At 40.4% G+C, this 18671-nt stretch overlaps 2 protein-coding genes across 2 annotated transcripts; both read left to right on the plus strand.

Moving 5' to 3' along the window:
* The first annotated feature begins 1257 nt into the window (after nucleotides 1–1257).
* On the plus strand, nucleotides 1258–3855 carry LOC306712443 (uncharacterized protein). The gene is made up of 4 exons (XM_079181731.1): nucleotides 1258–1392; nucleotides 2239–2566; nucleotides 2658–2738; nucleotides 2825–3855. Exons 2-4 carry the CDS (start codon nucleotides 2251–2253, stop codon nucleotides 3103–3105), a joined length of 678 nt encoding a protein of 225 aa, XP_079037857.1. The 5' UTR covers nucleotides 1258–1392; nucleotides 2239–2250; the 3' UTR covers nucleotides 3106–3855.
* An 8978-nt stretch (nucleotides 3856–12833) lies between these two features.
* LOC306708303 (cysteine sulfinic acid decarboxylase-like) lies at nucleotides 12834–17954 on the plus strand (the record flags this gene model as incomplete). Its single annotated transcript, XM_079176110.1, has 14 exons — nucleotides 12834–12858; nucleotides 12946–13085; nucleotides 13160–13286; nucleotides 13367–13457; nucleotides 14371–14593; nucleotides 15282–15361; nucleotides 16227–16281; nucleotides 16468–16584; nucleotides 16680–16744; nucleotides 16875–16956; nucleotides 17049–17248; nucleotides 17373–17424; nucleotides 17512–17601; nucleotides 17781–17954. The coding sequence occupies 14 exons, from the start codon at nucleotides 12834–12836 to the stop codon at nucleotides 17952–17954; spliced, it is 1521 nt and encodes a 506-aa protein (XP_079032236.1).
* Between the last annotated feature and the right edge of the window lie 717 nt (nucleotides 17955–18671).

Raw genomic sequence — 18671 nt, forward strand, 5'->3', positions numbered from 1 at the left:
TGGGTGGAAAGAATAAACAATAAGAATAAATGATAGTTCTCTCTACTCTTTCCACCCACTGTAGGAAGAGAGAACTGGATTTATTCAGACAGCTAATACACACAGTGACTCAGAGTGTATACAGTGTGTGGATGAAATGAGCTCGAGAGGCTTTTCCTCTCACACAAAGCAAATATCTGTCCAGGAATAAGATATTGATTTGCCATTTCCCAGAGCTGAAGCTGAGTAAACAAGCTAAGCAGACGTGTGACCGGTGGCGGCTGATAATTGTTGTCCGGTAACAGTCAGAGGCCTTGGGTGCTGTGTATCCTACATCATTCACATGTCCGCACATGTACCTGAAAACACACACACATCTTCTGTTTGGTGGTCATTCAGTGAATCTTTTCTGCTCAAACAAATCAATCAAATATTTATTCCCATGTTAACAGCATTCCACTTCCATGGCATGAACAACAACGCATTTCTTGGAGTCGACATGAATGTTTGATCTTTTCGTTTTGGCTAAGAGGGTCCAGAAGCAGAGAGGCCATTGAGTTTACGGTTTAAGAATTTAAATGTATAACAACAACAGTGAGTGTTTGTTTCTTTTTGAGTTCATTCCAGCGAAACAGCATGACACATACCATCATACTTTTCTCTTCCACTCTCCTTTTATGTTTTTGCAAAGGACATACAGATAGATAGATAGATGGACAGACAGTGGACAGACAGATAGATAGATGGGTGGATGGATGGATGGTAGACAGACAGACAGACAGAGAGACGGACGGACAGGTCTACCTATACCTATATATTGACACTACAGTAGTTGCACCACTAGACTTCTTTGCAACACAATTAACTTCAATATAGTCTAAGGTATAATCTCTGTATATATTGTATAACGTTTTTATTTAACACCACCTATAATTTTGTCCATTTAATATTTTCGTTTTTCATGTGTTTCATTCAAACAGTTATTATCCATCATATTTCCTCTCAGATTGTCTCTGTTCTGCTGTGACATGTGCATCAATAAAGGGTTTACTTTATTACGACATTGTGTTATTTATCCTTAGATAAAATATCTCTGAGTGCCTTTCTCAGTAGCGAGTGCAATGTGCGATCAATTCCACCAGATGTCTCTAAATCCTCACAGCCACGGCAGATTACTGCAATGAAGTCATCCATCCAGTGGAGGGAAGCACAGTGTAATGCTGATGGTCACATGAGCGCATAGTAAAGCGTTATAGGCTGTAGAAAACAGACAAAGAAGGAAAAGCAGCGGGAGTAGTCAGAAACAAGTGATCCAAACCATGTAAACAGAGAAACTGTTTCCCGTATGTCCGCAAACAACCTGCTTCTGTTTAATCGTGTTTTTTTTCTCTATACTCCAGCTGTTACAATATGGTAAGAGTCTTAATGTGAATAGATTTAGTTTGTAACATAAAGCCGTACTTGGTGAAAGACAGTGAAGCGCATCTGGTGCAGATCGACAACAGATGCTGCGCGCACCCGGAAGTCTAGACACAGATAGTCAGCGCGGGACTAATGACACATAAACGCTATTGAAATGCAGTTTCAGAACGTAAATAATATTGTGTTAACGTATCAAACACGTCGTTCTGAAAGTGTTTCTCCTCAGAATATTGTATTTTTGAGCTGTTATTGAATTATTGTAGATTAGTAGCGCACAGTAGTCGGCCTATACATGAACTTTAAATGAAAAACACTGTTATTTATTTTTAGGCTTGACATTCTCATGACGAAGGCTACTTACTTTCACAAACAATCAGTAATAGTGTAAGTAAACAGCATCACTATTAAGACCTCTCACTTGCTGTAGCCGCAATTACAAATGCAAGTCTTTCAAGGATTTAAACCCCATCAGCTGTATTTATAAATGGGTCATAATAACCTTGTTTCAGATGTAAGCATAGTAGCCCAAGATTCCCTCACAGTGTGCTTAAACTAATCAGCAACAAGAGGAATAGACTCTTTATTGGGCAAAAAATGCTGTAGAACGTGTCACCATATCACTCACATCACTGATCAATATCTGTGAAGGTTTCATTGCCTAAAGAGGTACACCATGACCTCATTGTGAGAACCTGAATGTGAAATGTCTGACTCGAGGACAAAAGATAGCTGTTTTGCTGAATTTCCACAATGGAATCAATAGTTGCTTTCACAGTTATTTCAGATTTGCATGTGCATTAAAATAATTCATCATCACTTTTTTTTTCTTATTTTAAGTGACATTCAGTCATGGCTGAGGAACCAGCAGCAGACATCCAACTACTCAGAAGCCAGAAGATCAAGCTGATTGAAATTCTAAGCGCAGATGCCGATTTTGTCCTGCAGCATGCAGATTCTCGCTGCTTGCTTTCTGCTCACGGCTACCAGCAGGTGAAAGCTTGCCGGGTTCCTAGTGAGAAGGTGACAGACCTGCTGGATCACATCATCCAGAGGGGTCCAGAAGCAGCGCGAGGTCTGCTGGAACTGCTGAACGACCAGGACCTGCAGGAAACCTTCCCAATGCTTTGCTTTATTAAGGATGTGCAAGTCAACACACTGTCTTCAGGTAGGACAAAGTCTGTTCAGTAGTTTCAGTAATCTCATGATATAATACTGGTAGTTTCCAATGTTAAATATATAAGTGTTCTCTTAACAAGGAAAGGGTGAACCATCAAGAAAGAGAGAACCAGCTCCTGACTTACAAGAGACCATTCCATCCAAAAAGATCTGCAACAAAGGTGGGTCACACTACACTCAAAGCTATTCCCTTTAAAGCATTGCAGAGAACGTCACCTACTGTATCCACCTCTGTCTCACTGCACAGGACCTAGCTTAGTTAAGGAGAAGCAGCTGATGATCGTGGCTCGTACCATTGGCAGATCTTGGAGGGAGATCGGCAGACTGGCTCTGGACGTCCCCTCTGTGAAGCTGGAACAGATTGAAGAAGACAATTCGGTCCATGTGGAGCGAGTGTTCGCCATGCTGCGCTTCTGGAGAACCCGCCAGAGGGAAAAAGCAACTGCTGCTCACCTGCACTCGCTGCTCAGTCAGAACGACTGGGCGCTGCCACCTGACAGCATTGACTCGCTGTTGGAGACTGACTGAGGCCTCCGCTGTCGGGTACTTGCTGAGACTGCGACCCTGTTTTAACTCAGAATGAGTGTGTTTCTCTAGACTCATTCCATATCAGGAAAAACAACACTTGAAGACTTTCGTACTTTATGGAATAAACCCGGAGTGCCATTTAGTGCCACTGAGGCCTTTTGTTCAAGGTTCTTCATACACAGAGTATGTATAGAAGTTTGTCATCCTGATTGTTTACTGTAATTCTGCTACTATGCCGAATTACGGGACTAAGGACAGAAGGTATCTGGCCGATTGTAAAGCCTTAACCTTAAGATATTAAGGTAAATTATCTTCTTTTATATAGCAGCTTTCATTCCAATAATATAAAAAGAAACTGAGTTTTGTTTTATGAAAGTTCTTTGAAAGAACAGTTTTTTAAATTCTCTGTTCATAGTGTAATGATTATTCTCCTTCCAGTCATATTAAGACGATACACCATGACATTTAAATCATATTTGTATGTTTTGGTTTATGTTTTTCTTAACTCAACATTTGATAAATGTTTGTGAGGGGACATGTGCCTTATTGATCAAAATATATTGGTCTTTAAATGTACCTACTGTTTACCTAAATTAACTGAACCATACATCTTGGTGTGTCTTACAATACAGCAGACACTGCTGTATTGCTCCTCCCATTCTTTTCCCTCCAGGCAACATTATATTTATGGGACAAAGGTCAAGTCTATGGAAACCCATTTCCAGCAGCAATAAATCATCATTTTTAGGGCCCGAGCACCGACGTAGTCGGAGCGGAGGACCTATTGTATTCGTAATGTTTCTTCTTCTTATTATTTTTCATCTTTCATCGCAAAAAGGAGGTGCTTGGGATACTGGAAAGTTTTCGAGATTTGGCACGCAAGCCAGAATTTGTGAAAATTGCAGTCTGATTGGGTTGTCCAGCTGCGTTATGAGTAGCCCCAACATTGGGTTTCACCTAGCTGTATGAAATTTGGTAGATATGTGGAACGTGATGGGGCGTACAAAAAATCCTCTTGGAATTTTCCACTAAACCAAACAGGAAGTCGGCCATTTTGAAGTGTATGACGTTTTTGGACCGTTTCAAGGCATCATACTTTAACGAACTCCTCCTAGAGATTGAACCCGATCGACTTGAGATTTGTTCAGTCTGCTCTTGAGACCTTGGCAGTGAAATGTTACTCAAAGATCAAAAAGTTATTGAACTATGTATCCGTGGCGTGGCGTCAAAAAAACACCATTCGCCATGAAAAAGGAAGTTGTTGTAACTCGGCCGTACATTGTCTAATCTGCTCCAAATCTCTCATATGTCATATCATCCTGACTCAGAACACATCTATATGAAAATTTAGAATCATAGTAAGAGCGCCACCTATTGGCAACTGGAAGTTGTACGTTTTGTACTTTGACATCCTGCTCCTCACAGATTAATCAGATCCCTCTCAAATGTTGCCAGGAAAGCCTTCAGACCTTGATCATGCTTCATTGTGAAGATTGTAAAAAGTTGTCGAAGGGCGGCGACGTGGCGGCTCGGCGAATTTCGATCCTTCGCCGTGAACGAATAAACTGATGTAACTCGACTCCACATCATCAGATCTTTACCAGATTTCACATGTTTGATTAGACTCCAGGCCTGAAGACATCTGCAGGCCAATTTTTGATCATAGTCATAGCGCCACCTACTGGTAACAGTAAGTTAAAGACTTTATACTTTGCCTTGTTTCTCTTAGTAGGTAAATCAGATCAACATCAAACTACTTCCACACAAATATAAGAAGTTCATAATGTCAGTTCATGAAGCTTTTCATGTTTCGTCAAACGCCGTTGCCGTGGCGACGCAGTCTTCGCCGTGAAAAACGAAGGTAATTTTGAGAGGCTAAAAAAGCTCGAAACATAAGCAAACTCTGCACGCAGATTACAAGCCCAAAATGTAGTTATAATATGATAAGTCGACTCGATAGCGCCCCCTACAATATTTCGCCGATGCAGCCCTCGCAGTATGTCACACCTAGATGTATACAAATTGGTAAGTAGGTGTATCACATGTAGACTTAAAAAAAGGTCTTAGGGGTCTAAGCTCTAAACCTAACCAGAAGTCAGCCATTTTGATTTTTTTATGAATTTATAGTGTCGTTTGTGCAATTTCCAGGCGCTCTACTTTAACAAACTCCTCTTAGGGAATTAATCAGATCAGCTTAGAATTTGGTCAGAACAATCTAAAGACCTTAGCAATTAAAAGTTACTAAAAGCTTTAGGTTTCATTGAACAACATGGACTTGGTGTGGCAGCCATTTTACATGGTTCGCAATCATCCATCAAGCTGTTGTAACTCGACTGTACTTTGTCAAAACTGTCCCAAACTTGACACGGTTGTTGACTGTCATGACTTTAGGACTTCTGCATTTCAATATTAACTCATAGTCATAGCGCCACCTATTGGCAACCATGGACGTAAGCAAGATTTTATAATTACAGCGGTCCAAACACTGAACTTATTAAAAGGGTTTGTGGGCACACCATGAGAAAAAGACTTCTCTGATCTAAATATGTGCAAACTAAGATGCTTGGAGAGCAAAAGTTAGATAACAGTGGGTTTTCAAACCACGTCAGTCGACATTAGTATAAATGATCTGTCCAGAGCTTCTACATGAGAATCAGGTTAAATGTCACAATGAATGCTTCAATGCTGTTGTCTTAACTTTCATGTAAGGACACAATCAGGACACTGCAGGGAGTTGAACCCCACCCAGTAAACTGACAGTCTGTTATGTTACAATCACTGAAGCGCATTCACACACATTCTTTTTCTTTATGATCTTAACAGGCTTTCATTTAGGATTATATCGGAGGTACACTCAAAACATTTGAGGCTTAAGACCTGGCAACACGATCTTGTTACGCTGCTGGTCGACGCAGGAAATATAATCTAACTCGTGCACGCAGTGTTTGATGGTCACAGAAACGCACGGCAGCGTCCTCCAGAGTCCTGCCAGAGGTGCTCCTAGGTGCTACTTCAGCTCCCCTGCTGTGTCGACCCCTTGAATGACCAAATGCCAACTGTGTGTCCTTCCTGCAGGTCTGAATGTGAAGGCCCCCTTCCTGCCCTTTGTCTCTACTTGTCATTACATGAAGCCTGGTCATAGTCTTCCCTAGTTTTCTAGTATTTACATACAGTCTAAACACTGATCTGGCTCCCTGTATAAAATGCTTCTTTTTCATTTGTTCTGGGTCAACTCACCGGCTCAGATCTGCTCTGTGAGGTCACCATGTGCCGGCATGCTTTAATAAACTCACAACACCACAGCAACTTCTGAACTGGACTTGAATGATTTCTTCAACACATTCCACTCCAGGGATAGGTACTGTTGTGTAATATCGAATAATGTTGTAACAAATGTCAAACACTGTATCATAGGGATTATGCTCACATACACAGTACAGGACTGAATGGGTTAACCCTCCTGTTATGTTCGTTTCTTAGGTACAGCCATGGTGTTCGCGGGTCAATATGACCCAGTGCATGTTAATTAAATCATCCAAAAGTTGTCAGAAACCAAAAAATCCTAATAAATATAGTTTGTACCTCATCACCAACACCCTTACTAACAATTCAATCAGTATTTAGTGGAATGGAGTAATTCCCCCCTCCATAGATCATAGTTCAATGAGGATAACTCACTCGTTTTAATGCAAAATACATGTTCAAACTATTTTTTAGGTACATTGGAAAAACCTAGATGTAAATTGCATTAGTCTACCATAACATGTATTTTTCTCTAAATTATTTTAAAACTTTATATTTTTCATGGGGTGATGTAGATAAATGGAGATGAGACACCTCTGCTGTTCAGGGTCATATTGACCCGCTCACTCAAAATCAAGCCAAATGAGTCAGAAGGATTGGTATTGAAAGTAAACTTTACTTATGTTTACTTATAGTGTTAAGAAATAGACATTTACAAAAATTAACAAGAGATCAGCACAATGAACGAGGTGTGTGTGTGTGTGTGTGAATACATGTTGGCTCTGTCTTTATAATATTTTCAGCACAGTCTTGGCTGACGTGTGTTGGGTGAGGATGAACACTGTGTTTCACAATTTTTTGACACGAATGTCTCTCTTGGAGGATCAGGTATATCAGTTTCCTCATGTGATGGTTCATAATCAGTATCATAATCTGAATGGACCTCAAGATGGTCTTCATGTTCAGACACATCCTCCTCTATTTCCCTGTGGTCATCAAGGATGTGCTCCAGAGCCTCCAGGGCTGTCATCCATCTGTTTCTGTTGCTCATGTTGTCCTCCAGTAAGCTCCTGTGTTGCATGTATCTGCAGAGTGTAATGTTGGAAGGACTCCCAAGCAACCCTTTCGTATGTTTCTCCCCTCTTCTGCTAAGTGTGGGCGGAGTTTTCCCACGAGAAAAAAAAAGGTTAAATAAATAGTAACTTTCTCGAACAGGTGCGGTAGTGAGACCGCACCTGTGTGTGTGTGTGTGTGTGTGTGTGACACATGTTGGGAGGAGTAAGAAATACTTTGTCTCACATTTTCAAAGAAAGAAATGGTCTAAACTTGACCCTTCTGACCCCTTACAGCCTCCACTTTCGCTGCCGGGTCAAATTGACCCGAACATCATCTCTGTAATATAAACCTGCAGGGGGGAGTTGCAAATACATGATATTTTTTATTTAATTTTTTTCACGTTGATTACCCTAATTAAGGCCAGCAGAAGTTTCATACAGAAAAAGTACTTTGAAATATTTTTTCTAGATTTTCAAACTTTGAAACGGGTCAATTTGACCCGCAACATAACAGGAGGGTTAAATGTACTCAACACCATAATAGGAAATATCGGCAACAGCTACGCTTCTACTGTAAATTAATTACGTCATGTAAGAGGGGGCCCGATAGGAAGCCTCCACCCACACCATTTAATGAGGACAAAAGGAGAACAAAACAAATCATGAAAGAGGCTAAAAATGCTCAAAACATAACAAAACCTGTCAAACACATTTAAAACCCTGAATGTAGTTATCTGATGTGACTTTAATGCTTCAGAGAGGCAAGTCGGCTCGATAGCGCCCCCTACAATATTTAGACGATTCAGCCCTCGCAGTACGTCTCACCTAGATGTATAAAATTTGGTAAGCAGGTGTATCACATGTAGACTTAAAAAAAGGTCTTAGAGCTCTAAACCTAACCAGAAGTCAGCCATTTTGAATTTTGTATGAATTTATAGTGTCGTTTGTGCAATTTCCAGGCGCTCTACTTTAACGAACTCCTCCTAGGGAATTAATCAGATCAACTTAGAATTTGGTCGGAACAATCTCAAGACCTTAGTGATTAAAAGTTACTAAAAGCTTTAGGTTTCATCAAACGACGTGGATTTGGTGTGGCAGCCATTTTACATGGTTCACCATCATCCATCAAGCTGTTGTAACTCAACTGTACTTTGTCAAAACTGTCCCAAACTTGACATGGTTGTTGACTGTCATGACTTTAGGACTTCTGCATGCCAATATTAACTCATAGTCATAGCGCCACCTACTGATAAGCATGGACGTAAGCAGGATTCTATAATTACAGCAGCCCAAACACTGAACTTATTAAAAGGGTTTGTGGGCACACCATGAGAAAAAAGCTATGTCCCAATTCAGGGGCTGCATCCTTCGGAGGACCCAGCCTTCGCGGTCCACGTGGGCTGCGTCCTTTGAGGACCGCGTAGGCTAGACCGTGCGGTCTACGAAATGAGACGGCCTACGCTACAGAGGACTTCCTGTTTGCGTCAACAGCTGTTCCCGCCCCCTCTTGCTGCTCCCGTCGCCTAAAATCCCTGCTCAACAGGATTATATATATATTTATAGTATATATATACATACACATTTATAGTGTGTGTATATATATATCTATATATAATCCCTGCTCAGCAGGATTATAAATATATATACATTAAACTAAACACCTTTTCAGTATATATGCAGCCTCCAAGGTTTTAGTTTAGTGTTTAATCAGTTATTCAATAATTAATTCATAGATCTTTTTCATAATATTGTTTTTCTAAATTAATCAGTTAATGAAATCAGTTACTATGTTAAATAAGTCATTTTCGATCAGTTATAGTTCTTGTAATTAAATGTATTTATCTGTTACTTTATTTCATTTCATTCACACATACATACATACATACATACATACATACATACATACATACATACATACATATATATATATTGCAATCCTAAGGCAGAGGAAATCAATGAAGACAGTTAACATTAACAGCAGCAAAACAAATGTCAGCAAACATGTTTATTAACTTGCAGTAACACATACTTTTTATAATTTACACAGCAGAATATACACACATTCACACAGAAATCCTTTACATGGATGTCTTATTTCAATTTCAATTAATAAAATAAAAAGGTGACATCACAACTGTCATCTCTGTGACAGCAACATGAACACATGCGGAGGATCTACTGGTTGTGTTATTAGTGAAGCTTTATAATGATGAGCTAATGTAACAGTAACCTGAAGTACAGGATGGTCAAATGCAGATATTACAAATGGACTAATGTCTTAATTCAAAGCTACGGTTGCTGAATGTTTGTCCATCGTTCTCCCCTCAGCTCCTGCTCTCTGTAACACAACAAGAACAGAATCAGCAAAACACTCAAATTCAGTGTATTCGTGTGATTAATCTTAACGTTACCGGACTTAAGGTGATATTTCAGGTTCACTACCTATCTACCTGAGCTCACGTTGGTCCATTTATGTTCATGATATGAAGTATGAATCATCTGTAATCATCACAATCTCAGTAAGATATTATTCAACCTCTGAGGTTTGAAAGTAAAGTTATTAAAAGTTACTTTAAGGCTTAACTACGGTCGGATGCAGGCAGCCGAGCTGCCGGTGTTACGTGCCTACTGGTTTTTGAACCTACTGGTTTTCCTTCCGTGCATGTGTTGTGTTCGCTTAAAAGCAGCAGCTGTTTTCTGCCTCTGTTGCCTGATTTGTCACACATTCACAAACATATTGCTGGAGATCTATAAACCACATCTCATATCAATTGCAGGGATTACGATTGTATAAGTGAGCACTACATCACAGCCACGTATGGAGAAATACATTTAAAAGTGAATACTGCCGCGTCTCCAGCTCTCGCATCGGTCGCCGCCATGTTTGTTCAAATAAAATCTTCACCGGCATGCATCTCGGGATGTGCTGGGCCGCGAAGGATACATCAGATGTATCCTTCAAATCTGGGGTCTGAAGGCTGCATTCGTCGGCTGCATTCGAAGGAGTCTTTGACAAACATGCGAATTGGGACAGCCTAGTCGCCGCACTGTGACGTAACCGGTCTACGAATGCAGCCTCCGAAGGATGCAGACCCTGAATTGGGACATAGCTAAAGACTTCTCTGATCTAAATATGTGCAAACTAAGATGCTTGGAGAGCAAAAGTTAGATAACAGTGGGTTTTCAAACCATGTCAGTCGACATTAGTATAAATGATCTGTCCAGAGCTTCTACTTGAGAATCAGGTTAAATATTACAATGAATGCTTCACACTACAATCTAAAGTTACAGAAGAGCTTAAAATGAAAACGGTGTTGAATTAATTAAAGTGTTCAAGTAAAAGCAAATGATACTACTGTTGTCTTAACTTTCATGTAAGTCCAAATACAATCAGGACACTGCAGGGAGTTGAACCCCACCCAGTAAACTGACAGTCTGTTATGTTACTAACCCCAAAGCGCATTCACACACATTCTTTTTCTTTATGATCTTAACAGGCTTTCATTTAGGATTATATCGGAGGTACACTCAAAACATTTGAGGCTTAAGACCTGTCAACACGATCTTGCTACGCTGCTGGTCGACGCAGGAAATATAATCTAACTCGTGCACGCAGTGTTTGATGGTCACAGAAACGCACGGCAGCGTCCTCCAGAGTCCTGCCAGTACCCTCGACGTGCGTGAACGTGCGAGGGCCCGACCAATGCTGCTCGCAGCTTTAATTATTTTTGGAATTTTTATTTACAACAACAAAAAAAGAGAAATTATGAGATAGAGAGTCGAAATAAAAAGACACTTTAACACAACAGCCATAGAAGCAGCTCTACATAGGTTACCCTACATTTGACATATAAATGGATTGTGAGTACATTGAAGACTACTTTAAACGTGTCTGTACAACAGAGGAAATACTTCAATTGTACTATGCAAACTCACCTTTGAACTCATTTTCAGAATAAAACCGATTTTCTATCTCATAATGTCTGTGTGTGTGTGTGTGTGTGTGTGTGTGTGTGTGTGTGTGTGTGTGTGTGTGTGTGTGTAAAAAAAAAAAAACAATTTTTTCTGTAGTGATTTTTTTGTTGTTGCTGGCGGAAATGGGCTTCCATCAGTGGCGGCTGGTGGAAGATTTTCTAGGTAGTGCCATCCAATCAATTTCAGCAAAAATCCCAGTATGATTTAATACAAACAAATTAAGGTATCAAACATGCATTACTACTTTGCAGTTAAATATTTAACATTTATTCCAACACGAAAAAAAAGCAGTAAATTACACTTTGATAAACACGTCAGGACATCTTATTTTTGTCACCCTCACAGGCAATTCAGTATAATATAATAATATATATGTCATATAATAATATTCAATATATATATATACAGTATATATCTATAAAATATAATATATCATGTTTATTTATTGAGATGCCCGTATGTACCTTGTTATAGGAGGTAAAGATCAGGAGAAGTAAACATGAAGTGTAATTAGGAATACTGGTGTTAAATTAAGCTATGATGAGTTTTCACTGTTAATTCACCATCTCAATGAAATTGTGACGCCTCCATGACCAAGTTAAGCAGATGAGACTGAGGACAACTATGTAGAAGAAAAGATGTTCACTTTGCCTAATAAGTAGCTTGACAGAGTTCTCCATGTGTGCCCTGGTGTTCTCATGTTTCCTTACCTCCTCCTCCCTCACTCCCTAACTGTCCGTGCTGGATCTGTCCCCGTTGTTTTAAAAAGCTAAATAAGTTATTAGCATGACTGCATCCCGCTAGCTAGCCAAACCTGTCTGGTACAGCTACTAGAGAAGCTTCGCATGCACTGCTTCCCTTTCCCGCTAGTCTGCTGTCTGATTGTGAGGTCAGGCTGATCTGGGATCAGCTCTTTGGCCTGCAGAATCTCCGCCAAAGTTCTCCTCTCAAACGGGACTTGGAGGAATAGTGCTCGCGCTGGCGCTCGTGGTCGCCTGTAGAGACTTCTCCTGACGAGAACACGCAGCTTTGGGCCAAATCGGTTTGGCCCAAAGCTGAATCTATTTGAGGACGCTGTTTGGCTACATTGTATGTCACTCATTTCTATCTTTAATCAGCAATTGGCTACACTGCTTCACAGTCCTGCCTCCTGTGGGCTATTTCTCCACGGCCCCAGCGCTGCTGAGACATGCAGACAGGCGGAGAGGACGTGCAGGAAAAGCATTATATTTTGTGCCGATATCATATTTTACAAATATTACTGGGTACATTCCATATTTCAAAAACACATTTTTTTTTTTCGTGGCTGAAGGAGGGGTGCTCAAGATGGGGCCACGCCCCATGGCCCTTTATTGGCCAGCTGGCTTGCATACTATTTCCCACGCTACCCCGAAACTTGTTAAGAAGCCATTTTCTGCCGTCTGCCTTCTCAGTACAGCCGCTAAAGGAGAAGAGATGGCAAACATGTTCCCGGTCTCGTGTAAGTACAGTGTGCTATACATGTCTGTTCTTTTTTAAAAACTCTTCTGGCAGTGTTTGTTCATGCATTTAACTGTTCTGACAACAGTGGAAGGGCAGGAATCAGGCGTTCTCCGTGACCTGAATGAGCCTCTTGTTGACCATACAGAGGGCCAACGCTTCCTGAACGATGCCTTTACAATTATTATGGAGGAGGTGCTCTGCAAGGGCACGGACGTCAAGCAAAAGGTCTCGTGCTGCCTAAAAATCACAATGGTGTCAGATTAGAGTAAGTACTCATAAGCCATGTGTTCTTGTGTCAGGTTTGTGAGTGGAAAGAGCCGGAGGAGCTGGCTCTGCTGCTGGATCTGGAGCTGAGGGAAACGGGGGAGCCCCCACACAGGCTCCTGCAGAGAGTTAAAGATGTCGCCAAGTACAGCGTCAAGACAAGTAAGACTGCTGAGACACTGTCTATGGACTATAGATTGTCCCTTGTTGTTTCATGATAAGACTGCTCTGGTTTCTTTCAGGTCACCCACGTTTTCTTAATCAGCTGTTTACAGGAGTGGACTATCATGCCCTGGCTGGCCGATTCCTCACTGAGGCTCTCAACACTAACCTGTAAGAATCAACGTAATGTATAACTAAAGCATGTTATAACTAAAGCATGTAAGCCCATCATTATTGGGTGGATGAAAAAGTCTGTTAAATATGATGCAATATATAAGATAATGTGACCGTATTAGTCTGTGGAGGAAGAAGTAAATGGAGCAATAACCTGGCACAGACAGAAACCCACAAGCCATACTCAACACAGCAAGTTGAGAGCATGTTAATAATAAAAATAACAGGCAAAGATCAAAACCAGGTATGCAAACAGACATGGGGCAGGCAAAATATCAGAGTCTGGATTATGTTACTATTCTAACTCATTGTATCCAAAAATAACTTGCAAAAGGCCCCAAGGACTTAAAAAATATAGCTCAACTGTAAAGTTGCAGATTCAGATTTTACTCACAAAATATAACAATTCTAATAAGATGTATAATAAGTCATTAAACTATCCAGCATCCTCTACCGATTGCACAGAGTCTCTCCCTAGCACAGCTTCACTTGGAACAGCTGTTAAAGAATGTTTAATTCAGTAACATAATGGATCCAAAGTCCACACAGTAAAAATGATTATGGGGCAAAGGTAAACATTATCATGTGTTCAAATGTAATCTTGTAAAATGTTGTTTTGGGTGAGAAACTTGAATAAAAACAGTTGTTGAAGATGTTTTCACAGCAATATAAAATAGATATTAGAGAGGGAATTATGACCTGTTTAACTTAACATTAACTAGTATTGCCCAACAAAAATGTTTTAAGCAAATATTTAAATAAAAGACAATCATTTAGGTGTTTTTTTTTTTTTTACAAATAACTATAGATGAGTGCCATGTATGGAGTGGATTACTTTACTTTCCGCTTCTGGTGTGGTAATGTTTGTTTGTATAAAATGTAAAAAACATTATTTTTGTGTCAATGGCAGCTACACCTATGAGGTGGCCCCAGTGTTTGTGCTGATGGAGACTGAGGTTCTGAGAGGACTGCGGCAGATGGTTGGCTGGACAGAAGGTGATGGTCTTTTCTGCCCAGGGGGTTCTATCTCCAATATGTACGCCATGAACCTCGCACGCTACCAACTTTTACCAGAGGTCAAAAGTAAGGGGCTGTGTGGTCTCCCAAGACTAAACATCTTTACATCTTCAGAGGTAAGGAATGGCCATCAAACAGACAGAGATGTTTGATGACACACACTGTAGTTTATAGGCATTTCCCACTTTGTACATCCTTGATTCCTTTCCTTGCGAGGAAGAGACGCAAGGAGAGACGAGTTAAGGCAACAGACATTTAACAAATTCCTTTTAAAGTGACATCAATAAATGATGACGTGAGTCACAGCTGCATCAAAGATGCTCTAAAACTGTATCCGGCTGCATCAGCTGTTCATTGTTTTGCACAACACTTACTTTTGCTTTAATTCACAACGTGGTATAATGTGACGGAAATGTTCAGATGTCACACACAGACACGTGTGTATATAGCCTACACATGTTTTATTGTGTGAAGCACTGCAAATGTTTGTATAAAAACTACTATATGAAGAAAGAGTGACTTATGATTGAGTGATAAATTATATTATATGCACACAAACACAGTCCTGTCTATCTATATGACAACATGAAATACAGCGAATAAGGGCTACGATCGATACTAATTTGATGTCAGCAGCTGTTTGCGCCTCTAAACATCATGTCACGATTATAGCAGTTGAATTGGATGTAGCCTACATTTAATGTATAAACACAAGTAATATTTTGGTGAAATGTTGTCTAGGAATTCGTTAAGAAAGCGTGTTATGAAGAAAAATGAGAAATGCCCTACGTGTTGTTTTTTCAGAGCCATTACTCTGTGAAGAAAGGGGCTGCCTTTCTGGGAATTGGGACAGACAATGTCATCATAGTGAAAGTGGATGAAAGGTGATGTGTTTTTTATAATAACAGCTGAAACCATTGATAATAAATGAGCTCATTAATTTTCATAATCAATTAAGTGCTTAAAGGTGCATATAAGTGATTCAGAGCCTTAATATAGCAGCAAACAACTATTGGCTATGTAAATATATAGTTGATGTTTACCTTTATTTTTACTTTAAATTTACATGTAATCTACAGAAATAAGGTTTTCACATAGAAGCTTTAAGACAGGGCATTGAATGCTTTTGGCATTTTACACTGCAAGAATTAGCCTAGCGGTTAGCTGACTCTTCCTTACTCATAGCCCCTCTACTCCTACATGGTTTAAGTCCCTGTATCTCTGAATCAGAACCGTTTATTGCCATGGTATGTTGAACATACAAGGAATTTGACATGACGGGAAGGTGCTTAACATTTAACAATCAACAACATCTCCTGACAGAACAACACCACAGTTGAATTTCAACCTGCATGCAAAGTTTCTCAGCCCATCATTATTAACAACAGAGCAGCTAATATTAATAGCAAGTGCAACCAGGTAGCGGACTGCCAAGTGCTGTTTGTAAGCCCCGCCCCCGGTTAAACACAGATCAAGGAGAGGAGTGATAAGAGCAACAGACAGTAAAATATGTTCTGCATCGCAATGCATCTCAGAATCTAAACATTTTACCACCTCTATCCTCTGTGTGTTATCCGTGATGCTCTTTGCTTTGTTGAAATATCTGGGCCGAATGCGCTTGCTTTTAGTATGTGTTCATGTGAGCGTGCCCCACTGACTAGATCACGGCTGCCGCTCTGCAGAAGCGGAGCACCCACCCTCTTCATCAGTCAAAATGTTAACTTCTCTATGTTCTCTTGTGCGCTTCAGAGGCCGCATGATTCCAGACGACCTGGATGAAAAGATAAAGCTGGCACAATCTCAGGTAAATTCACTGACGTTCAGTAACTACTATGATGTAACGCATGTTATGGTTTTACGGTCTCTTGTATTGGTTTTAACAATAATTATCCACAAAGTATAACTAACCATAAAACACTTTGTACATCTTGCAAACCGGAAAGCAGCAGGTGCAAGAAGGCTTTGTTCATTTTCGGTTTGTGTCTACCAGGGTGCAGTGCCATTCTTTGTAAGCTGCACGTCAGGGACCACAGTGCGAGGTGCGTTTGACCCACTGGACCGCATAGCTGATGTCTGTGAGAAATACAAGCTCTGGATGCACGTAGACGTGAGTCATCCTGTCGAAGACAAATCCAAGCTTCTGTTTTATTTGTTCAAAGTTAAGAACATGCAGCGATTTGTCTGTTTTGTTGTGTTTTTCAGGCTGCCTGGGGAGGGAGCGTGCTCTTTTCCAAGCAACACAGACATCTGATGAAAGGGGTTCACAGGTATTAATATGCATGCCAGAAATTGCATGTTTCATTATGAGGAAGGCCACATTTTGTGCCGATATGGTCATATCGAGATATCAACAATACATAACTTATGGTGTGTTTGTTTTTATGTGTCTGTGAAAAGAGCAAATTCGGTAGCCTGGAATCCACACAAGATGCTGGTGGCTGGCCTGCAGTGTTCTGCCTTGCTGCTACAGGATACCACGGTTTGAGGCTACAGCATTATCTGATACACAAAATAAAGGTCTATTTAAAAAAAAAAAATCTTTGACAATCAGTAATTTCTGCTTGTCCTTAGAACTTGTTGAAGAAGTGCCACAGTGCCAACGCCACATACCTCTTCCAGCAAGACAAGTTCTATGATGTGAATCTGGATGTCGGGGATAAGTCGGTGCAGTGCAGCCGCACGGTTGACTGTCTGAAGTTATGGTTGATGTGGAAAGCTGTTGGCTCCATTGGCTTTGCCGAGCGTGTGGACAAAGCTTTTAGCCATACAAGGTAGGCATGCAGCTGGAGCACAACAAGTCTGGCTCTAATCCCCCCCATTTTCCTCATCTTTGCTAACCATCGAGTTATGATCCAAGCCAACAGGAAGTGAAAATATATAACATATCTCCTGCAGATATCTGGTGGAGCAAATGAAGAAAAGAGAGGGGTTTCATCTTTTGCATGAGGTAAGTAAATATCTCAAGCATACTGAGAAAGATGAGGTGTTTTCTTGTTGAAAAATGTTAATCACCTGTGTTTCTCTACATGGACAGCCAGAGTTTGTGAATGTTTGCTTCTGGTTCATACCACCCAGTATGAGGGGGAAGGAAGGGAACGCAGATTACCAGGACAGACTGGCAAAAGTAAGTTTCTGTATCAGTGGACTGGGGAAAGACCATCGTTTTTTAAAATGTTCTGTTGCACACGTTACACACACACACACACACACACTCACACTCACACTCTTCAAGTATGTGCAACACATCTGAATCAAACAGTTAACTCTTTGTGTGTGTGTGTGTCTTTTTGTTCTTAATAAAAGGTAGCTCCAGTCATCAAGGAGCGCATGATTAAGCAAGGCACCATGATGGTGGGCTACCAACCTTTGGGAGACATGGTCAACTTTTTCCGCATGGTTGTTTTCTCTCCGCTGCTTTCCCAGACAGACATGGACTTCTTCATTGATGAAATTGAAAGACTGGGAATTGACTTGTGAGCAAAACCCAACCTACAAGATCTAGAATGCAGGGTTATGCACAAAGCTTTTCATAATAATGTCTCAAATTGTAACAAACAACCGAACTGTGATTTGATCGAGAGTTGTGATGATGTAAGGAGAGATACTAAACCCTGAAATCTGAAGACAATAAACCAAAAAAATAATGAATGAATAAAGGGTCACTTTCTTCATAGATGTCAAGAATAAAATAATTAGGACGTCAATTGAATTGAACTTATTTGTGGCCTTTATTTTAAAGGTGTTTTGAAACATTTCACGTGAATTAAACAACTTTTCACTTTTTTTGAAAAAACTTTTTCACAACTGGAGAACTGGATGTATCCTTTGATATTTCACCTTTTGTCCACGGTACAGTTTCTGAATGAAAGGCTTTCATTTAAGTTCATTATAATGTATGACTGCCTTCCTCAGTGTAGCCTCAAAGAACCAAAATAGACAATGCTCAGACAATTAAGCTACGGCACCCTGTAAGTTTTGAACACCCGAAGTCCTCTAAAATCTGCTCGCGGTTCAACTTCTCCAGTCGGTCATTCTCACAGCAACCAGTCCACTCGCTGGTCCCACAGGCTCATTGAATTCAAAACGTTTAGAGTTGAGTGAGGCTCATCAGCGATTAATTATCTCATGCAGCCCTCACTCACCTCACTGAAGGTATAAATTCCTCAGTGGAGGATGCACCAGACCATGGATTTA

This window comes from Pholis gunnellus (assembly GCF_910591455.1).
Source record: "Pholis gunnellus genome assembly, chromosome: 2".
In the NCBI taxonomy this organism is placed as follows: Eukaryota; Metazoa; Chordata; class Actinopteri; order Perciformes; family Pholidae; genus Pholis; species Pholis gunnellus.